The sequence below is a fragment of the Ursus arctos genome, unplaced genomic scaffold (assembly GCF_023065955.2).
Source record: "Ursus arctos isolate Adak ecotype North America unplaced genomic scaffold, UrsArc2.0 scaffold_2, whole genome shotgun sequence".
Lineage (NCBI taxonomy): Eukaryota > Metazoa > Chordata > Mammalia > Carnivora > Ursidae > Ursus > Ursus arctos.
The window spans coordinates 36,903,718-36,924,186 of NW_026622874.1; the positions used below are offsets into that span (position 1 = coordinate 36,903,718).

The 20,469-nt window shown below is 41.2% G+C and overlaps 1 protein-coding gene across 5 annotated transcripts in view; it reads left to right on the forward strand.

Moving 5' to 3' along the window:
- Window positions 1-8,204, forward strand: part of NR5A2 (nuclear receptor subfamily 5 group A member 2) — a 135,054-nt gene extending 126,850 nt beyond the window's left edge. For all 5 annotated transcript variants that reach the window (XM_044377736.3, XM_026480704.4, XM_044377737.3 and 2 more), the window contains one exon: window positions 4,886-8,204. In XM_044377736.3, coding sequence (XP_044233671.2) covers window positions 4,886-5,133 — 248 coding nt within the window. In that variant the 3' untranslated portion in view covers window positions 5,134-8,204. The remainder of the gene's footprint in view (window positions 1-4,885) is intronic.
- The last annotated feature ends 12,265 nt before the right edge of the window (window positions 8,205-20,469 follow it).

Genomic DNA, 20,469 nt, shown 5'->3' on the forward strand with positions numbered 1-20,469 from the left:
CGGAGAGGCAGAAATCAGGATCTTCATCTTCAGAGAGAGTCTGGGTGTTGTGTATGACTGAGAAGCCAGTACTGTAATATATTCAAGAAGACCTAAGGGTTTACTTTCCAATAAGGATGGAAAAAATCTGAGCATGCCACTGTGAGCTTATCGTAATGCTGCTTCATATAAAAAGTTGGTAATTAGTCCCCGAGTGAATAAAGTAGAACAGATGATAAGAGATTGATACTTAGAGGAGAAGCATAAAATGCTTTTGCCAGTCATCAAAATTTAAAGGCTATAGAGAAAGGGTTGGGGATGCCTCTGTCTGTTTACCTGCAATTTCTAACTCTGGATTTGCAATGATAGAGTTCATTAACTTGTATTTTTAAATTGTATTAAAATGAAGCTTCTATAAATTTCAAAGAGGAACATAGAGGGCCAAACGCAGGAGACTTCGAGATCCATCATAAGACACCACAGAACAACTGGTGGGAATTTTGGTGTCCTGTCAATCTTCCCTCTTCCAGCTGAGTCTTTTTCTAAAATCCAAATATGGTCCAGTGGTATGTATATGGGAACTGAACAGCAAATCTCAAAAACATATTATTTCTGAGGACTCCAGAATATGTAATAATTTTACCAGATTTTGTTTTCTCCTGTAATTTAATATCAGTTCATTGATGAAGTTTTGATGTTAGATTCCTGTTTAGATGGGTTTAGGCTCCCAAGTATGCCAGCTCCCATTCATTACTTAATGTGGAATAGGGCTTGATTTACAGGAGGAATATCCCAGAGAAAATGCTTACGATTTTAAATGTATTTCACATGTGAATTTTCACAAAAGGACATGAATTCCATGGGGCGCCTGGGTGACTGAGTCGGTTAAGCATCCGACGCTTGATTTTGGTTCAGGTCATGATCTCAGAGTTGTGAGATCCCTTCCCAAGTTGGGATCCGTGCTCAGAACAGAGTCTGCTTGAGATTCTCTCCCTCCCTCTCCTTCTGCCCATCCCCCCACTTTCTCTCTCTCTCTCTCTCTCTCTCTCAATAAATAAATAAATAAATAAATAAAATCTTTAAAAAAAAAATTCCATGAGTATTGTGGGAGCACACTTAAGTTTCTGGACTCTTCCTTAAAAGTAAATAAAATGAACTACAGAAAAGAGAAAATTCTGAGTCTTCTGAGAGGTGGTGTCATCTGTATTTTGGCGCTTACCTTTTCTGTTGCCTTTAGGTCCTTGTGAACCATCTTGACCATAGCAGAGAAACTATGGTCTGCTTCTCAGGCCAGAGATGCAAGAAATGTAGGGGCTCAGGGACCCTATTCCAGATCCAAATGGGGGCATGGGTACATTTCCCTTAAAGCAAAACTGACCAGTGAAAATCCTCATTGGCAAAACATGTAAATTAAGACTTAACTATTCAGACCACAGGATTCACAGAGGATTCTTTAGATAGAAAACACTGTCACATTTTAAATATTTTATTTCAGGGAGAAATCTGTTGTATAAATCAATTTTTGAAAGTCAGTTTCAAATTAGAAAAAGAAAGGAAATTGGCTTATAAGATACCTAATAGTTGCATGTAATAGGTAATGTCACAGTGATATCAATCTTGGACAAATACATCAATAATATAAAGGAAACATTAATTGGAGAATTCTGTGGGGGTGCTTTGACTAATACGGAGTCCCCACACCTAGTTGCTTACAGTCTACTAGGGAAACGGACAGTTACCAGCGCAGTGCAAAATGCCGTGAGAGGAATTTATAGCTGAAAGTAGAGTCAAGCAGCAGAGCAGTGGTCCAGGAACTACTTGGTCAGTAGATGAGAGTAATTCAATAAAAATCTTGTTCTTTCTTTTTTTAACCTTATATAGCTTAAGTATCAGGATCGTTGATACCAAATTCCAAATTGTCTCCACAGGCACAGAAACAAAATACACATTCAGTAAGTATCTTTGAGGCGATTAGCAGCATAACTTTTGTTAGGTTAAATGAGAAATTCTTAGAAATGGCTTAATGGGAAAATTAATAGTGTCATGTGAATTCAATTTTGATGAACTTTAGAGAAAAATTATGTATATGGCCAAAGTATGGGAAACCTGTATATTTTCCTTCAGAAGGAAAATGGCATATATTTTTAAACTTTTGGGAGAAAGGTACCAGTTGGGACCAGTATTTATAGAAATTGCCCAGCACATGCTAATCTGAAGACTTTAAATGATCATTCTGTGATAGTAGTAAACACATAAACCAAGACTAATCATCTAGCCTTCGTTTTATTTTTTTAATAGATCTTGTTTTTCTTAACAGAGTGGCATAATTTATCACAGAAGGTAGAACCTAGTTCTCAAAAAATACATTTATCAAAAAAAGAAAGTTTCAAAAACAACTTTCTAAAAAGACCATTATTCATTTATCTTACATTTTTATGCTGTGCAAATTCCTACATCCTCCCTATTAATCTCTATGACTCTTGTTAGCTTTTCTTGCCTGTGAGAATATCTTTCATTGTAGCATAAAATCATGCTCATTTCAGTTGTTTTTCTATAATTGTGTTTCGATCACTGTAACACTAAAAGTGGCTTGTTTTCTTTTTGAACTTTCTAGTCATGTAAAAGAGAAAGGTGAATTCTGTGTCCTCTAAGTTGGATGAAGGGTAAAAAGAAAAAGCACCGAGAAATGTGCCAAAATTCAGATGAACTCTTTTTAAATGATATTTGCTCTCTGCCGTTATCCTTTATGAAGGACCCATACACATAACCGGAATGTGAGCCCTTGAAAGGAGAAAGTGCGCTGCAGGGGACAAAGCTAACACGAATGTAAACTCTTCTGTCCCCTACCCAGCTAGAGCATATCAGTGGTATTTCCACTTGTTGACATTTTGTAATTTTGAACCAAATGTAACTAAGTGTATCAGTATTTTTAAATAATTTAAGATAATTTTTTAAATATTTTAAATCAGATGGAAAATGTTTTATTAGCTGTAAAGTGGGACGGACATAAAATGGCAACAACTTGCCTGCCGCCAGAAGCCACAGGTCCTAATAGTGTAGCTCTTGTCTGTTGGTACATCTCACTAATAAATAATCACATTTTTTTATTCTCCCATCTCACTTTGAAGTAGATGTGGTATCCAGTGCTCACACTATGTACCTATTTCAGTACTAATTCCTCACTGTTTTTAATTTGGGGCAGAGAGTTGGGGGACAGGGAGGGGGAAGCATGTTTAAGGTGAAGTTACGGCTCAGAATATAAACACTAAAATTATTCCAGACACATTTTAAAAGCAAATGTAAAGTAACCTTTTTTTGCTTTTTGTTTTTTGTTTGTTTTTACTTTTTTATTTGAGTAGAGTTGACACAATGTTTCATTGGTTTCAGGTATGCAACATAGTGATTGTACTTCTCTGTACGTTATGCTGAGCACGCCACACGTGCAGCTGCCAGCTCTCACCACGCAATGCTAGTACATCATCACTGACCATATTTCCTCTGCTGTGCCCTTTATTTCCGTGGCTTAGTCATTCCATAACTGGCAGCCTGTATCTCCCACAACCCTTCACCCATTCTGCCCATCTCCCACCCCCCAAGGCAAGTAAGTAACCTTATTTTAAGAGGATTTAGAGACACCAGAATGGACGAGCACATATGTACAGGCTAAGTTTAACAGCCAAGTTCAGTGCCAGAAGTACTGGGTATGAGTTACCATGGTAACCAGTAACTGAGTTTAGTACATTTCACCTTTTAATCATAGTATTATGTGGTTTTCTTCAGAATCATTCTTATTTATTTTTGTCCAATTAGAAAATAAAACAGGGCTGGAGGGGTGCTGCATCTGTTTACTTTCTTAGCATGGATGTATGTAAACACACATATCTCTCTCTTTTTTCCAGAGACTTCTATATACACATTATATAAAAGTTGTAGTTAACGTAAATAAACTCCAGAAGAGAAATTCCAACATAACCATTTTCCCTTGTTCATTGTCTGTGTGTGTATTTGTATGTCAGTCAGTCTGTCTTTTTTTTTCTTTTTTACTCTATGTTTCTCCCTTATTCAATATTTATAAGGACCTCTAGGGCAGATGCCTTAAAACAACGGATGATCACCAGGAGTTAGGCTGCGTGAATTGCCCATGTCCATCTTCTCTGTATGAGTGACCCAGGACCAGGGGGGAAAAAAAAGGAAAGGAAAGTATCAGACTTTGAAACCACATTCAGGTTAAAGGGCACCGGCCATCCGGGCGCGTATTCTGCCTAAAGGACAAGCCTTTCATTTGATAAAGATCATTAGTCACTGAGATATATATTTTAGAGAGTTCCCAGTAGCGAATATTCTGTTGGCAGTCACTGGAGTGTACCAGATGGTTCATTAGCATAGGCTAGACAAGTCAAAGGCTTTCAGAATCATTTAGAAAATGTCAAACAGAAACAAGAACCCTGTCACTTTTTATTAGAATTAACTACATCATACCCTGGACACAGATTTCACCTTGGGTCAGAAAAATTAATACAGAATTATATGAATTGTGTAATATACTGGGTTAAGATAGGTCTTTCTCTAGGGACTCATTTGCTGGCAATATATTATGATCCCTCTACTTTAGGAATCCTCAAACCTTTCCTTTTGTAAGATAGAAAAGAGTTGACCTTGCTCAAAATCCATTGGTGTCTAATTGATTTGAGGTATATGCAGAATTTCAACAAGACATTCTTCTAAAGCTCTTTTGTGATCCTTTTCCCAGGAAGCTTGGTGAGTGGGGCTTACTGAATATTCAGCAGTATATAAAGTATGCTTTATGTCAGGAGGAAAATACATCCATTAATTGAACACACTGCTGTAGTAAACAGGAATTAAAATGCCATTAAAATAGCGTGACTTTTTTTTTTTTTTAATCCAGATGTCAAAAACCTTGAGAACTTCCAGCTGGTAGAAGGTGTCCAGGAACAAGTCAATGCCGCCCTGCTGGACTATACGATGTGCAACTACCCACAGCAAACAGAGAAGTTTGGGCAGCTACTTCTCCGACTACCCGAAATCCGGGCCATCAGCATGCAGGCTGAAGAATACCTCTACTATAAGCACCTGAACGGGGATGTGCCCTATAATAACCTCCTTATTGAAATGTTGCATGCAAAAAGAGCTTAGGTTACAACCCCTAGAAGCTCTTCTTTCAAAACAAAAAGAGATTGGTGGGCGGAAAAAACAACAGGAAGAAAGAAAGAAAAAAAAAAAAATACTCTGAACTGCTCCAAGCAACACTAATTGAAAACTTGGGTTAAAGATATTGAGTTTAAAAAGGCATAATAATCAAATACTTAATAGCAAATAAATGATGTATCAGGGTATTTGTATTGCAAACTGTGAATCAAAGGCTTCACATCCCCGAAGGATTCCATATAAAAGACATTGTAACGGAGTGGATTGAACTCACGGATGGAGACCAACACCATATTGGAGTAAAAACGGATGAAACAATTCTTGTATATTTAAACTGATCTCTGCTGTGAAGAAATTTAGGAACTGATCTGTGTTATTAATTAGGCTTATACAGCAGGGGATTTGAGCTTACAGAATGCCTCCATGGTAAAGCTGAACTAAAACAACTCAAAGGAATCCATCGGCTGCACCTGTAATAGCCCTTCCCTCTTCCTCTCAAGGACCCAGCACCTTGTGTCCTGTGATCACGGAATCTGTCCTTACGGACTTGTGCTCAGCCACACCCACTAGTAGCTCCACCAAATCATGAAAAGCCTAATTTTGAATGTCTGTGTCTTAGACCTGCAAACAGCTAATAAGAACAGTCTATAATATGTTAGCTTGCCATTTTAAATATGTTCTGGTTTGTTTTGTCATGTGTTCATGTTAAAAAAAAAAAAGCAGGCAGTATCCCTCTTCTGATCTTATATAAGCATTAATTAATATTAAGGGAAAGGACTACAAACTTAAAGCAAATGCTCCATAGCTAAAGCAAGCTAGACCTTATTTCTGCTACTGTTACTGAAATGTGGCTTTGGCGTTGTCGAATTTCATAACAGCTTCTTACCAAAAGGCTTGTTTAGGGTACATCCATCTTCTGAACCATCAAAGTTTGTAGTTCATTTACAAATAAAACCTGAAACATATTTTACTGGGATGTCAAATAGTCACAGTGCTAAGTAGTTTAAAATAAAACCGAAGCATGTTAAGCTATGCAAAAAGAAAGAAAAGGGTGAGCTAATAAATTGCCCCAAGTCTCCTGCTTGTTGCAATTGAACATCCCCTAAGCCTAGAACGGCAGCAGTGATCCTTACATAGGGACTGGAAAGATACTAAAGCAACTCCAATCTTCCCCAAAAGGGAAAGGAAGAGAGTGATACTGACCTTTCTGAGTCATAGACCAAAGTCTGCTCTAGAACAAATATTGAAGGACAAAGAATTGCAAAACAAACTCTCCCAACAACGATCGCAGTGTTATTGACATGTAATGCCACAGGTATGGACATCTTGCCTTATTTCACAATCCTGAGAGGTAGCTGTGCACATGTGGATCAACGTTTGTTTAAAATAAAGTATTAATACTTTTCAAGTCAAATAAAAGATAGTGTTTACATTCTTTAGGTCCTGGGGGGGCGGGGAGGGAAACTGCGATATTACAAAATAGCTAAAGCAGTAATTTCCTTAATGTTATTTTTCTGATTGGTAATTATTTTTAACAGTACTTAATTATTGTATGTCGTGAGACACTAAAATCAACAATGGGAATCTCATCTAGACTTTGATTTTTTTGAGATTATCAGCGGCACAATCACTTGTAAAAACTGTAAAAACTAAAAGTATCTCCTAGTCCCTTAATTTTTTCATAAATGTTTCAGGCTTTTGAATAGTTTATTTATATTGTATATCATAGTTTCAACTGTAGACAATTATGATGCTAATTTATTGTTCCTTGGTTTCACCTTTGTATAAGATACAGCCAAGACCGAAGAAACCAAATATATGTGTTTACTGTAGCGTGTCTTCAAGTTAGCAGAACATAGTTCAGGGACAGAGAAGGGTCTAATGAATTAAAATCATTCACTTGATTAAATGTCTGTAAATCTTCATAATTCTTCCTGTAGTTTATTTAATATCTATTGTAAATTATGTGACTTGTAGTTTCCTCTGTTTCTGAGTAAATTTAACAAGGGTGGAGTATTCCCTGGTTTCCTTTACAAGCGTTGTAAGTTGTATACCAAAGATATTAGTTACTACTTCTGTGTGTACAAAGAGGATTATTTTATTATTTTTTTAATCACCTCTAATATTCGTCCACATGAAGGGTACACATTCGCTAAGCCGAGTGTCCACAGCTCCTCGTCCAAAGTCTCAGTCACCTGTAATCATGGCTCAAAGGACAATGAAAAACAGCTGATCAGAGTCAATGTCCAAAGCATGAAATAGACCCGGCAGCATCCTTACTCTCCCCACTTAAAAACCAGGTTGGCCAGAAGACACGTGGAGAGGAATGGGCGTTGTCAGCCGTTACTGAAATGGTTGCATCCTGTATGTGGAACATGGGTGGCAGCAATTCTGAGGTTAGTGGGGTAGTTATTTGGAGGGTCATTAACATTGCAAAAGAAACCCCAAAATACATTGATTCTGAAAGTCCATGTTTTCTTATTTTAAATAGTACTCTCCACTGAAAATTAAACCTAAGAAATGTCAATTACTGATACGTTGTTAACCTAGCAAATTCCATCCTAAGTCCAGTTAGAAAGACGGGCAACACGGAGAGTTACATCCACACTCCTGCTGATGGACGTCGAGAACAGAAGTTGATGAACAAGAAGGCACCACAGCCGACGTCTGTGGTCCATCCAGAGTTGGCAAATGAAATTTCTCGAGTGCTCATTGTTAACCAGTCTGTCACGAGACATTTCCTTAGCGACCGCCTTATCAATTACAGGATTTATTAGTAAAAGCAGACTCAAATATAAACGTTTTTGGCTTAGCGTGGTTTATTATGGTTGGTCTATGTTTGTAAACAGACAATCTGTAATGTCTGAACATTTGTATTACAGATCTGCAGCTACCTTGGACCTGAATCCATGCAATGTTTAGAGTGTGAAGTCGGTTACTTGTTGGCGTTTTCTTACTGTATCAGTGAAATACATATTGTCATGTCAGTTCTTGCCAGGAATTTCTCGACAAAATGGATTTTTTTTTCAGTATTTCAATAAATATTGATATGCCCAGCCTGATAATTTTTAAAAGTTTTTATGCTGTCCTCATTCTATTAGCTAGTAAAGCTTCTAAATAATTAAGATGCTTGACTAGGAACGGAGTGAAAAGATTTCCACACGAATAGGTAACTTTCCCCTCTCTAGATATTACCTGGTGTAGTCTTGTCCTTGGTTGGATACTCGAAGCATTAAACGATCTGTGCATCCTATCTCTACACATGAAATAAAGCATTCTATCTTATTTACTGTTAGAACTGATTGGCAGAAAAATCTTAAACTGTCTTTAACTTTTTATCTACCCTGTACCCTAATAACTTTACCAAGTGCCTTGGTAATTCAAGTGATCTCCAGAACTGCTCCATTTGGTATTACTATGTCCCTCGTAAAGTTTCTTGTTCAGAGTGAGAGACAAGACAATGAAGGAGTAGGGATTTGAACCCAGGGCAGTTTGGCTCCACAGTGTTTCTAGACCAGAGTGACACCTAGAATTTGCTTCAAAAGGAAAAGATATTAGATAAAATGAGGCATCAAATCACTGCTAAGCATACAAATATCAGTAACCTAGAAGTGTAGAAGCCTCTTCGTTTTCTGGAGTTTAACCCTTAAAGGTAGCATGTCTATGTCCTAGAAATTAGCCCTTTTCCGTACCCTTGAGCTTTTGGAGATTTTTAAAGCAAGGAAATAGCGTACAAAATCCATGTTGGAAATTAATAATTACCTCTATTACAAAATAACGCAAGAGCCACAAAACAATATGCTTACGAAACATTGTGATCCAGGGAAAACTCTCTCCTTTCGCCCCGCCTCTGCCTTCCCCAGATAAGCAGGAATCATCACCTCTTTGCCAAGAAGGCACTGATTTTTCTTAGCGTCCTCCAAAAAGATTCCAAGGAATTAGATTCAAAACACTGCACTTAGGGTCCAGTAGATGATGGGACTAAGGTTTTTAAGCAACTGAACAGTGGCCTACAAAACACAGCTCCCCCGTCAGCCTCTTACCAGGAAGAACTTGATTTGAAAAAAAATTCTTGCTGACATTCCATGGACTATGAAAATATGTATTCATATTTAATTGAACTAGAACTTGCAGAAAAGCGTGCAGCTAGATACATTCTTACATATGTATAACCCAGGTCGTCACATAGGTCCAGCAAGGTACAGAACATCAATTTTTCAAATGTTTTTATAAGTGGTTTTACCCATTTCTTAAAAATTTGGTGGAGACGGAGTTTCTCCAAAGCCTAACCCAGCAGCCAGCAGAGGTCATTCTGATGAGAGCAGAGGCCTCACTCCATCACCTAGAATGACGCTCGCAAAGTTGCTAAATCCATCAGCATGATAGAGCCCGTAAGAAAAACGTGGCTCACGCTGATGTGCGCTTGATTGTTACATCTGATATTCCCAATAACTTTGAAGAGGTTTGTACCTTTAACCAAGTTTGACGTTCAGTTTGAAACCATCTCTGATGTATATTTTTATGAGAAACATGTGGAGACTTTGCTCAACATAACACAGGTCAAAATGCTACGATACTTAGCGATCTTGACATTTCCCTGGAATAATAAAGACCAATTTTCCTTAACACTGAACAGGAAGTGTATAGTTTAGTCACTCAAAATAAATATTCTTGCAATACTTTAACTGCTTCACATAGGCATTTGGTTTATGTTAGGTTAGGAGTTAATAATTTGGTGACTGCTATCAGGCAGTAATTGTGGTTTGTTCGTAGAAAAACTTAAGAACCGGTCTATGAAACATCACATATGTAATTGTTGCTAGAAAAGAGAAAAAGAGGCAAAAAGAAGTGTAATTAGACTAATCACTGAGTGTCCCCAATATGAGTTTGACACTAACCAACCAGGAAAGCACTAGACCCCAGCGTGCTGGGCCGTCCACACCCCACTCCTGAGCTGAGACCAGTGTCCTTCAGACCCCAGGCTGCCCAGGAGGTATTACGGCTGCCAGGCCAGAGACCCTGGGACACTAGATCTGAAACTGTGCTGAGGACCACGTCAGTCAGAAAGGGCCAAAAGGAGACAATGTGTCAATACCTGATTTGCGTCTAATTCTTGAACTTTATGGGCCACAGACCACAACACTCCTGTCTTGCCTGATCCCACAGAAGCCCCTTCTCCTTGGCCAGCTCTGTTGGCCCCGCCTCTCAGGAAGAAGCCCAGCCCAGTGAGCTCTGACTGGGTCAGAGCTTCCAGCACTTTAGCCACAAGACTCGAAGCCCCTCCAGATTCCCCACACCCTTGGGCCACCTCTGCTTTTCTTCATGCACCCTCTCACTAACCCCCACATTACCTCAGTATCCAAGTCCTGCCCGTTACTTTCCATAATTCTCTCAAATTGTCCTCTCCTCTCCTTCCCTACAGCTTTAGATGAGGCCCTTAGCATTTCTTGCCTAAAATTATTCAGTAGCCTCTGGGCTGATCTCCTGCCATCAGTCTCAACCCACTCCAAGCCTCACTCACTACGGCTGCCTGCGCAGTCTTCCTACCCCAGAGCTGACCGCGCCACTCCTTCACTTCCAGTCCTCTGATGCTTAGTATCTTCAGGAAAAAGTTCCAACCTTCCCCCCTAGACCTCACACCTCAGACCTTTTAGGACACAGCATCTGCCTGCCTTCCCAGACTCCACTCCTCAAACATACCAACCACACTGAGCTTCTTGCCACCCTGAACATAACCTGCTCTTTCCTGCCTCTCAGCTTCTAGGCACGTTCCCCAGTGGCTCGGCAAGCTGAGACTAGACTTGGAGAAATCTTCCTAGCTGCCCCATCCCATACAAGCCCCCATCAAAGTCAAAAGATCCCATTTCTAGGCCCCCAGCCTCTGATGTGAATCATATTCTGGTCTCACTGTGTTTCTCTGCCAGGGTTGCCCCTGTGAGGGTAGGGCAAGGGCAGTGCCTGGAACAGCTCTAAGCCACTGGCCCAGTGCTGGCGGATAAAACAAGCACAATGCATGATCTTCACAGAAGAATAAGGACATCGCTCCCTAGTCTTCTTGACTTTGGCCATTTTAGTGGGGCCAAGACTTAGATCATCCAGTGCTCAGCCAGCTTGCTCACCCACTCCAAACCCAATATCACAAACGAGTTTCATGTTTCCTTCAGGGAGGGCTCACATGTGTGATGGCACCACAGCTCCCATCCTGAGCATGGGGTTAATCCGAAGAACTAGGCAGTGAGAATGGCGTTGCTTTACTGATACAAGGCGCTCAGCCTCTCTGCACACCCCCCAAAGAAAGAACTGCAGAAGGGAGCGGAATGGTGCTTTGTGGCACCAGGGAGCAGAAACTGATGATAGTAAAATAGGTAGATATCACCAAGAGAAAGAGTCCAGCACAATGTGAAGGAAAACAATGTCTACGATCAAAGCTTTCCAAAAATCCAGAAATGAAAGCAATTCCCTTAGAGGCTGGTGATTTCGCAGAAACCGTTCCACTTAAAGCTGGAGTTGACAACAATGCTGGGGACCTGATTCTTCTCCAGGGGATGGCCGGTCAAAGTTAGTGGCCCTCCAGAACCGACAGTTCAACATTCCAGCATGGCCATCCAAACAGACGGGTCCAAAACTTCAGGAAGGATCTTTTTCCTCACTTCTTCCCTCCAGGAAAAAATGTGCTTGTGTCTTTGAAGTCTGCTAGCGTGATGAGATACTGACAGGCAAGATCCCGCCAATTCCAGAGACCCAAATGTCTAAGAGATGAATTTACAAAGCTCATTTTGGTGTTTATAGATGATGCAAGAGAGAAATCACAGCCTGCCAAACATGTTACACCAGCTCATCCTTACATCGGGTAGTAGTTAATGCTCCGAAAAAGAAAGTGTCCACTTTTTGAAAAATTCTAGCCACGCATCCAAAACTGCTTCTCCCACATCTGCTGCGTAGCGGGAGGCAGAGCATGGCGGTGGGGGTGCTGGTTGCCCTCCGTGTACCTCCTCTGTGAGGGGCAAGATGCCCTTTGGCTAAGGGGCGCCTGGCTGGCTCAGTCGTTAAGCCTCTGCCTTCAGCTCAGGGCGTGATCCCGGCGTCCTGCGATCGAGCCCCACATCAGGCTCCTCCGCTAGGAGCCTGCTTCTTCCTCTCCCACTCGGCCTGCTTGTGTTCCCTCTCTCTCTGGCTGTCTCTGTCAAATAAATAAATAAAATCTTTTAACAAAAATAAAATTTAATTTAAAAAAAGATGCCCTTTGGCTAGATGAGGTAATCCTCATGTAGTTGCTGGTACTTGCTGTCCCCTCCCATCCTTACAGCTCTCCCTACCATCTGACAAAAGAGAGCAAATTAAAGAGTTACACTAGAAAAAACCAGGAGATCCATAAAAATATCTTCACTGAAGGAGAAAACAATTATTTTTATTTAAATCAATTAATTAACATATAATGTATTATTAGTTTCAGAGGTAGAAGTCAGTGATTCGTCAGTCTTATATAATACCCAGTGCTCATTACATCCCATGCCCTCCTCAATGTCCATCATTCAGTTATGCCATCCCCCCACCCCCTCCCAACAATTTGTTTGTTTTTTTTTTAAAGATTTTATTTATTTATTCAACAGAGATAGAGACAGCCAGCGAGAGAGGGAACACAAGCAGGGGGAGTGGGAGAGGAAGAAGCAGGCTCCTAGCGGAGGAGCCTGATGTGGGGCTCGATCCCATAATGCAGGGATCACGCCCTGAGCTGAAGGCAGACGCTTAACCGCTGTGCCACCCAGGCACCCCAACAATTTGTTTATTAATCCAGTATTTCTTACCTGAAAAATATTAGCTGAGCCTCTACTATGTTCCAGGCAATGATCTAGTTAAGGAAATGCATTTAAAGAACACATATTAGGGGGGCCCGGGTGGGTCATTCAGTTAAGTGTCTGAATCTTGATTTGGGCTCAGGTCATGATCTCGGGGTGGTGAGACTGAGCCCCACGTCGGGCTCCACACTCAGCAGGGAGTCTGCTTCTCTCCCTCTCTCTTCCTCTCCCTCTGCCCCTTCCCCCACTCGCTTGCAGGTGCATGTCCTCTCAGATAAATAAATCTTTAAAAAAAAAATAAAGAACACATATGAGAAATAATTCATGGAAACAGCAACCTGTGTTTATGTGCTACATAGTATGACAGACTTGATAGCTATCTTGTCTCCCCAAAACCCAGCCTCCTTTTTTCCCTGGACACATGGTTAACCAGTTGAAGATTTTCCACCCTTTTTTGTAACTAGGTGTGACCATGTGAGTAAGATGTGTCAGTGACAATGGAATGTGAGCAGAAATGGTAAGAGCAACTTCTCAGTTTTCTCTGATTTTAGAGACAATCCGTTTTACCTGGAATTTGGTTCTTAGCCCCTTCCCCAGCTGAACCCCAGATGTAGCAGCCATGCTGACGCCCAGGGGACTGAGGAGCAAAAAGGTGAAAGTACCTGAATCCCTTGGTGACCTGGTGAGTAGTGTCCACTGACCAGACTTAGCTAAGAGAGAAACAAACTGCTCTTGTCTAAACCACTGTATTTTGGGGTCTTCTTGTTTCAAAAGCTTAACATTGACTGTAATAAAAAAAAAAAAGATTTCATTTAATTGTCAAGACAACCCTCTTAGGACTAAAGGAACTGAAACTTACAGAAGTTCAATCACTTGCCCAAAGTCCTAAAGCTAGAAGTGATAGAGCAAGGGTTCAAACAGTTCTGTTTGAGTGCCAACCCCAAGCTTTGAACCACTTAGCTACAGTGCCTTCCTGAAAGCATGAACCAAGGCATCCTGCAGGACCTACATGTATTTCATTCAATGAGCATTCTCTTTAGAATTCAAAAGAAACAATGGAGACAAACACATTTTTTTAAATTATAGCACCAAAATCACAAACGTTTTTCTTCATCTCAACAAGAGCCTGAACAGGCTGGGTTCTAACCACGGACAGCTCACACAGGTGTCAACCACCCAATGCCCTGGGAACATCCTCAACCCCAAAATTCTGCAAGTCTCACATAAATGAGAATTTGGGGTGACAACATTTATTTGTGCACCATCTTGACAGAAAACATCAGCCTAATCACCACCCTTGCCCAAATATTAGTCCTGACCATGTTGTAACTTTAAGAGCTACCCTAATTTTCTCATACCCCGGTTTGACTAGTAGTTTCCCTATTTGTATTATCACGAAATTATTTGAAAAACCTCCTCTGTGCATCCATTTTGGAGGACTGTGCGGATCCAGAGCAGTAATGTTTATGAAGAGAAAACATTTTGTGCTTGTCATTTCTATTCACCCCCACTGCCACTGGTCCAGTTACAAACGTACGCACTATTTAAAAAAAAATCGTGTTAACTAAATTGAATTAAAAAAAAAAAAAAAGAACTGCAAAGAAAAAAAAAATCTTGGGGTGCCTGGGTGGCCCAGTCAGTTAAGTGGCTGACTCTTGGTTTCTGCTCAGCTCATGATCTCAGGGTCGTGAGACAGAGCCCTGTGTCAGGCTCCATGCTGACTTTTTTAAAAAATTATTATTTTTTTAAAATTTAACTTCAATTAATTAACATACACCATAGTATTAGTTTCAGAGTTAGAGTTCAGTGATGCATCGGTTCTGCATAACACCCAGTGCTCGTCACTTCACCTGCCCTCCTTAATGTCCATCATCCAGTTACCCCACCGCCCCACCCCTTCCCCTCCATCAACCCTCACTTTGTTTCCTATGATCAAGAGTCTCTGATGGTTTGTCTCCCTCTCTGATTTCATCTTGTTTTATTTTTCCCTCCCACCCCCTATGCTCCTCTGTTTTGCTTCTTAAATTCACATAGGAGTGAAATCATAGGATAATTGTTTTTCTCTGACTTATTTCCCTTAGCGTAATACTCTCTAGTTCAATGCGTGGAGCCTTCTTAAGATTCTCTCTCTTCCTCTCCGTCTGCCCCTCCCCCCACAAAAAGAAAGAAAAAAAAAAAAGACAAAAACAAAAAAACAAAAAACTTGTCCCAAGGATTTGCCTCAGAAACAAATTAGGACTAGCCAAAGCTCTCTGCTGTGGGGGTAGAACGAGTTTCTATAAATAAGCGTGGAAACACGTGTTACGGTGCCCCTGAGTGTTGCTGTAACAGGTTTTATTTCCCCTCGGCTCCTGCCTTGTGGCCTTGTATATTTGAGTGTCAAATGTTCCTATGACCATTGTGTGGCCTGGATTCAAGCCCAGCTCCCTGGGCAATGCCTGGCCAGAGCTCGCTCACCACCCCCCACCTCCCTTAAAGGAGCCTGAAAGTGGTGTGACCCCCTGCAGGAGAAAGGGGAGTCCTCGAGTCTCTTGACATGGGCGGCCAGACACACAGAACATGGGGGACTCTTCTACCCACCCAATACCCAGGGTCATTTGTGAAAATAGGGACAAGGAAGACAAAGAGTATCGCACCCTTTAAAGGGCTGAGCCCTTAGTAGTTAAATTGTCTCCTTTTAATCATACCACAACCCTACAACGTGGGCACGAGCGTGGTGTTGTAGGTTAAATACTGAGCATTTCCTGAGGCCACACAGCCGGTTGTGGCCAGGCCGGGACGCCAACCCAGCTCCATCTGAACACAAAGCCCAGGGGTTTCACCACAGAGCCAGGTAGTGCGTCCAGAACCTATGAAACAGACCGTGGAAGAGTGGGATGGTCAAACTTTGTGTCTACTTCTTCATTTCATCACCGGCTGCTTGACTCTTCGCGACAAATCTCCCTTTTCTCTACTTCAGGTGAAATGCATATATAAAGAAAAGGCAAGGAAACACACCGTTATCATAAGATTATTTCACATCTTTAAAAACAATCGCTTTGGGAGGTGCCTGGGTGGCTCAAGCGTTGGACTCTTGATCTCAGCTCAGGTCTCAACGTCAGGGTTGTGAGTGCAAGTCCCACATTGGGCTCCACACTGGGCATGGTCCTACATAAAATAAAATAAAATAAAATAAAATAAAATAAAATAAAATAAAATAAAATAAAATAAATTAAAATAAAAATAATCACTTTGGCATAACCAAGCAGAAAAATGAAAGTAGCTCAGTGGTTTCTGCTTCTCATCCTTGTTTTCTCTTTGTTTCCTTTTGCTTCGTTTCATTTTAACGTAAAGGGAAGTCAAAGGAGGATCTGGCTTATTTTCAACACTACAGTGCAGACACCTTATCCAGCCATATCGGTGCCTGAAATGTTACTAGTAGAGGAGAATTTTATGGAAGGGGCCACACTGAAATGTGGATGCCACTTACAAAGGTGTAAGAGGCTGAATAGGGGCCTACGGACACATGAGAAGTGGGAACTTCAGCCAAGGGAGATCCACAGGGCAGATCAGAGACCAGAAGACAATGACCTGGAAGGGACAAAAAGTACGAGCTCAAAACATGGAGGGATTTGGAAAAAAGAGGTTGGGGGAAAAAAGGAGGCGGGATGAGGCCATGACACTGAATAGAGAAAAAACATGTCATCTAGGATCAACCAAGTAACAATAAGAAGTGTCATTCTTTTTCCTAATATTAAAGCTGTTGGTGTCTTACCTCATTCTGTGGAAAATTATGGCCAAATAAGGTATCCATGTGTTGGGAGTTGATATCAAGTGATTTTAGATATATGTAATTTTTTTAGCTCTGCAGAAGCATCCTCAGAACTTCCTGCGTTTATTTTCACGAGATGCAGCAAGAGCTTAGCTGGCACTATGCGAGTCAAAAGAAGGGGGTTTCCATCCAACTTTGATTTATGATCCACAAAGATGCCAATTTCCTGTTTTTGAAGCACTGCGGAAAACTTTCCCAAATATAATCTGATACGCAACAAAGCCTCCTAACAGATGTGAAGATACGAGAAGGATCCAAAGCACAATGGTGGGTAAGCACTGTTTTAATCTTAAGGAGGGGACTTCGGCAAAAATTGGGACTACAGAGGTTTTTATGTTTGAACACAATTCATTATAATTACAGAGGAATAGGGAAACTCAAAGCCTGCTTATCTTGTAATCAGTGAGTAAAATACTCGTTATTAATACTGTATGTTTGCTTCTGAGCTCTCCAAGCAGAATAAAGGCACGTTGTCTCCCTTCTGTCTCCGTCAGGGATTTTTCGAGGGGTCAGGGATGCGAAAGAGCTCCTGTCATCCCACCAGTGCCTACACAGGCGTCTATGACTTCACGGGCCCAGGTATCAAGGCTTTTTTCACCCCCCCCCCCCCCCCGCACCATTAGGAGCGTGGATGTGGGGGAAGGGAAGGACAGTGGCTTTGCAAACATGGGGTGAGGAGCACACCTGTCACTTGTATATCTGGGGACATCTAAGAGAAACCATCAGCTCCCAGATACGGAGGGTGGTGGGAGGGAGAGGGCAGCAAGGAAGGCTCTCCCTTCTCCCCACTACCCATCCTCCCTTCCCACTGTTGCCAGCTACGCTTAAATCAGATTACCGTGCTCCCCAAACCAGCTACTACTTTGTCCCCAGGCTGCTGAATCTTGTTCTACATCTTTGCGTGGACAATTCTAGACATGTACTTTCTCGAGCAGGGGAGAGTAAATACATAGGCGATTTATCCACCCCTGGACAGGGGCTTAAAAGAGAGCAGTGATCCAGGTCCTGGCTCAGATGCCCAAAGACAGTGATCTTTCCTTCCTCCCTCTTTCCTTCCTTTCTAGTGAATTGCTGTGCTCTCAGAGAGAAAACAAAGCTTACAAAGATCGGTCACAAACCTCCCAGCATAAACGAAACACAGTCCCCCAAGTGTAATGTGCCATCACATGGCTCTAATGCATTAAAAAGGAATGAAAAGTCTGCTGAATGTCCCATGTTCCTTCTATCATGAAGCTTTGGGTGGCCAAGCTTTCCACCAGGGACCCAGGCCTGCTCACAGCTTTAGCTTCTTTTAAGTTGAAACCTACTCACAGTAGGTGCTCAGTAAACATTTCTTGGATTGAGTCAAATATTTAATTGCTTTTCTTAGGATTAACATATCTTTGAAAACACAATTTGAAAAGCAGTATTAATGGTCTATCTTTCCCCTTGAAAAAAGAATACATGTCCTGATTTGTACGAAAATCTTTCTCTTCACTTTTCTTATAACTGCTTTCAAAGAGAATCCAACAATCAAAAATTGTCCTCTCACTGATAATTTCAGTGTCAACAGATTCTTGATTTTCCAGGATAAAGAAAATATGACTTAGAAAATGATTCGGAAAGCCATTACCACTCAAAACATGAAAACCTACTTGATTTCTTATTGTCTACTAATTCACAATGAATGTTCACATTGTTTGAAAGTTAAAGCGGGCAATAACCTCGCACTTAAGATACAGATGCCATTAGCTTCGTGAGCCCTTGTGTTTATTACATCACAAACAACATCGTTCTTATGTAAGTAACTATGTTCTTTGGTCGCTCTTTGACCTGGGAGTCCAGGTGAGAAATACCCGATTTCTTCAAATTTAATATCAATTCATCACACGTAAATTGTGAGACATGCCATTACTTTATGATCTGACAACAGAGTGGAGAACAGACCATTGGGGGCTAGAGTGGAGTAGGAAGACGATAGGATGCTCTTGTAATAATTCAGGCAAGAGATGAAGGTCCTTGGATTAGCACAGTACTGGGAAGGGGCGCCTGGCTGGTTCAGCCGGTAAAGCACGTGACTCTTGTTTTGGGGGGTGGGGTCATGAGTTCACGCCCCACGTTACTTTAAAAAAAAAAAAAAAGATCAATGTTGGGAAGAGTGGTGAGACGGGGTCAGGGCCTGGATACCTTCCAAAGGTAATGCCTAGAGGATTTGCTGGTGGATTGGATGTGAGGTTTTACCAAAAAAAAAAAAAAAAAAAAAAAAAAAGTAAGGAAGTTAACTCATTCCTTGTTATGAACAACTGGCATTTCCTCAATCTTTTATAAAATGTGGATAAATGTATCTTTAGAAAAATTACATGTTAACTTGGTAATATAATCTAAGCAAAAGAATATGTTGTCATACAGATAAAATTTCAAGACCAATTTTCTAGCCTCCTTTTCCAACCAGCGGTCTTCCTTATGCCTCTCCTAACAAGGAAACTTAATTTATTAGCCATACTTGACTCATTCGTGTGGTCTCATGTCCTTTTTACAGACAGAAATTTCTTGTATCTCCAACAATATCAAATGTCAATGATAATTTATATTTTTCATTAAAAATTACTCCTAAATTTAGCACATAAGTTTTAGTAAAGACTTTTACAAAATAGCTTAGAATAGTCTACTGTTATTTCAGATAAAGGGTTAAAAATCTAAACGCCAGAGGTATTTTAAAAGAAACAAAGTTACATTACTTTCAGTTGTCCCTGGCAGTACTTTTCAAACCTCAAGGTGCAAATAGTCACCTGGAGATCTTCCGAAAATGCAGATTCCAATTCTCAGGTCTGGGATGGGGCTGACACTCTGCATTTCTACAAGACACCAGCTGGTGCAGCTGCTGCTGTCCTGGGATCACACTTCGGGGAGTGGAGACCTATAAACTAAGAAACGAGGCTAAGAGTAAATTAACTAGAAGATGTCCTCTTTAGAACAAGTGTAGGAAATAGATGGGAATGACTTATTCAAGAAATATTTATTGAGTGCTTGTAAAGGATCACACAGTGCATTAGATGCTGGGGTTCAGAGAGGGAAACCAGTCCCACTTGAGAGGAATCTTCCGGTCTGATAGGGAGAAACTAGATAAATAAGCAATTACAGCTGGCCTGGGTGCAGTGATACATAGGCCCTCTAAGGACCCAGAGGAAGGGTGGGGCATGAGAGGGTGGGGGATGAGACATGTGAGTTTCGTCTTGAAATTCACAGAAGGAAGAGGACACAGCGGGGAAAGACGTTCCTGATGGAAGGAAGTGCAGGGCACAGACACAGCCCTGATAGCTCATAAATCCCTCTGTAATTGCAAATTGTTCGGCGTGACTGGAACTCAAGTGCCTGTGGGGGAGGGTGGAAAATGAGACAGAAGGTGGGCAGCAAGGAGGACCGGAAGGCTGGAGGAGCCTGAAGGTGATGAAGGGTATTCAAAGAGAATCAGGTTTGCATATTGAAGAGACCGCCCTAGCCTCAAGCCTTGGGACGGCGGGGGGCCGCAGGGCCGGGGAGGTGGTGCAGGTGCTCTAGGAACCACTGAAACCCTGGCAGCTTCCTTCTAACTCGGGACTTGAAATGTACACATTTTTAAGCAAACACTCCGTTTTATGAACTTGACAGCCTGAACAGTTTACACAGTAAAGGCTATGAAGCACAATTAACATATCGGTGATCTGCAAACAGTCGTCTACCTAGTGCTTGTAAAGAGTT